General features: G+C 40.6%; 1 protein-coding gene across 1 annotated transcript in view; it reads right to left on the reverse strand.

Annotated features, from left to right (window-relative positions):
- LOC100533532 (nicastrin) overlaps nucleotides 1–1,885 on the reverse strand; it is a gene marked incomplete in the record, with an annotated part of 45,611 nt that overhangs the window by 16,973 nt on the left and 26,753 nt on the right. The window contains 1 exon segment of the mRNA XM_035973777.1: nucleotides 580–667. Coding sequence (XP_035829670.1) covers nucleotides 580–667 — 88 coding nt within the window.

Below are 1,885 nucleotides of genomic sequence, written 5' to 3' on the forward strand. Positions count from 1 at the left end.
CAACACAATAAGGTCGTATAAATACCGAAGATTAGAGGTGGTACAAGAGAGTAACAAACACAAAAAAGAAAGAGGGGAGATCAGGACGATAGATGATAGATAGGAAAAAACCACACAGGAGCACCCGCCAACCATCCACATGTATAATTTTTCCAGGTAAGTATAATCAAGTTGATTGTGAGACAGATATAGAAAATATATATTATATCTCAAGTTGATAGAGTGAAATACAGCAAACACATATAATTTCTCAAGTGGTTGTCAAACAAAGAGTAGAAATGTATAATTTTTAAAGTCACACATTAAAAAACCCAGACATACATCGTTTCTTGTCTCCTTCGCCACACATGAAAAAATGGCGAACAGCGTTTGACATAATACAATAGGTCATGAAAGGTTTAAACCCCCTCTCATTTTACTGTTTATAAAGACATAAAAAAGAGAGAGAGAGAGAGAGATAAGCGTGCCATAGGCATAAACAGTGCAAAGGGAGGAAAAAAGCTATGTGTGTGTGTGTGTGTGTGTGGGTGTGTGTGCGTGTGCGTGTGCGTGTGTGTGTGTGTGTGTGTGTCAACTCACGCAGGCTGTCCTGGTTGCTGGCGTCCACGCTCTGTTTGAAGAGTTCGCAGTTGGGACTAATCAGGAAGCAGTAGAGCAAATGAGTCACCTGTCAAGGGAAATAATCACACGAGGGATAGCGCCGAAGTCGAGAGAAGCTCATGGACTTAATTATGATCATTTAGAGCCAGGAAACAGCAAGGTAGACTGAGATCAACAATATAGAGGGTTACAGCCGAAGTCATGAGAAGCACATTTGACTTAATTATGGTCATTTAGTGCCAGGAAATGGCAAGATATACCGAGACAGTAGAGAGTTTGAGTAAAGAGAAGCACACTGACTCAATAATGGTCATTAGGTGCCACGAAATAGCAAGATAGACAGAGGTAACAATATATGGAGGACCAGTACAGAGTGTGAGTCAAGATAAGCACCCGACACAATAACCAAATGTGCCACGACACAGTGGAATCAGGCGCTTGTCAATTTTGGGGCATGTGGAGTTATTGGTATTATCTTACAGCTTGTTCATTTGTCTTGCTTTTGATGAAAAAAAATACCCATTTATCTTGAATACAAGTCCAGATATTTGCAATTGAAGGAGGTGTGGGTCACCTGGTTTCAGAGGTAAAATTAGCGAGAAAATGACCACCAAAATTCGGTTATTTCCATAGATTGTTAGTCCATGGAAACAGAAAAAAATACATCTTTAATGTCTTCATTCAACGCTTTTCTGCAAAATCAACTCAGAAATGTGGTCTTAGATGGACATAAGGTGCCCAAAAAATATTTAAAAATCAGTAAAAATTGCCAAACTGGCAGGAAAATGCCACTTTTTTCCGTTTCAATATTTGGACGAGCGACTCACATATAGAGCAGGGAAGAAGCAAGACAGATAGACAGAAACAACACAAGAAGAAAAAAAGAAGTAAGACCTACCAGTGGCGCCTTCCAACCACCCATGGACAGTAAAGAACCAGGACCTACCAGCAATGATGCCCTCTAATCAAGCATAGGGACAGAATGATGTGGAAGGGATGGGGTATGTGGAGGGGCTGAGGTGCAAAGAATTCAATGCCATCTTAAAACAATAAAAAAAAAAAAACACTTTTAGAATATTATCCCAGGATTCTTATAGCCTCCTTTGAGTAGCAGGAAAATGTAGGGTTATATTCTAAATGTCTGGACTGTTAGAGACACAATCCTCATTATCCATTACCATCATAGTGTCGGTGACACGGGGATCAGATGGGTGGCCACTGGAGTGTGTCCTTGAGCAAGACACGACAACCCTAGCTCAAATTATAGGGCGCTACACAGTGGCGA

The sequence above is a fragment of the Aplysia californica genome, unplaced genomic scaffold (genome assembly GCF_000002075.1).
Source record: "Aplysia californica isolate F4 #8 unplaced genomic scaffold, AplCal3.0 scaffold00030, whole genome shotgun sequence".
NCBI classification, from domain to species: domain Eukaryota; kingdom Metazoa; phylum Mollusca; class Gastropoda; order Aplysiida; family Aplysiidae; genus Aplysia; species Aplysia californica.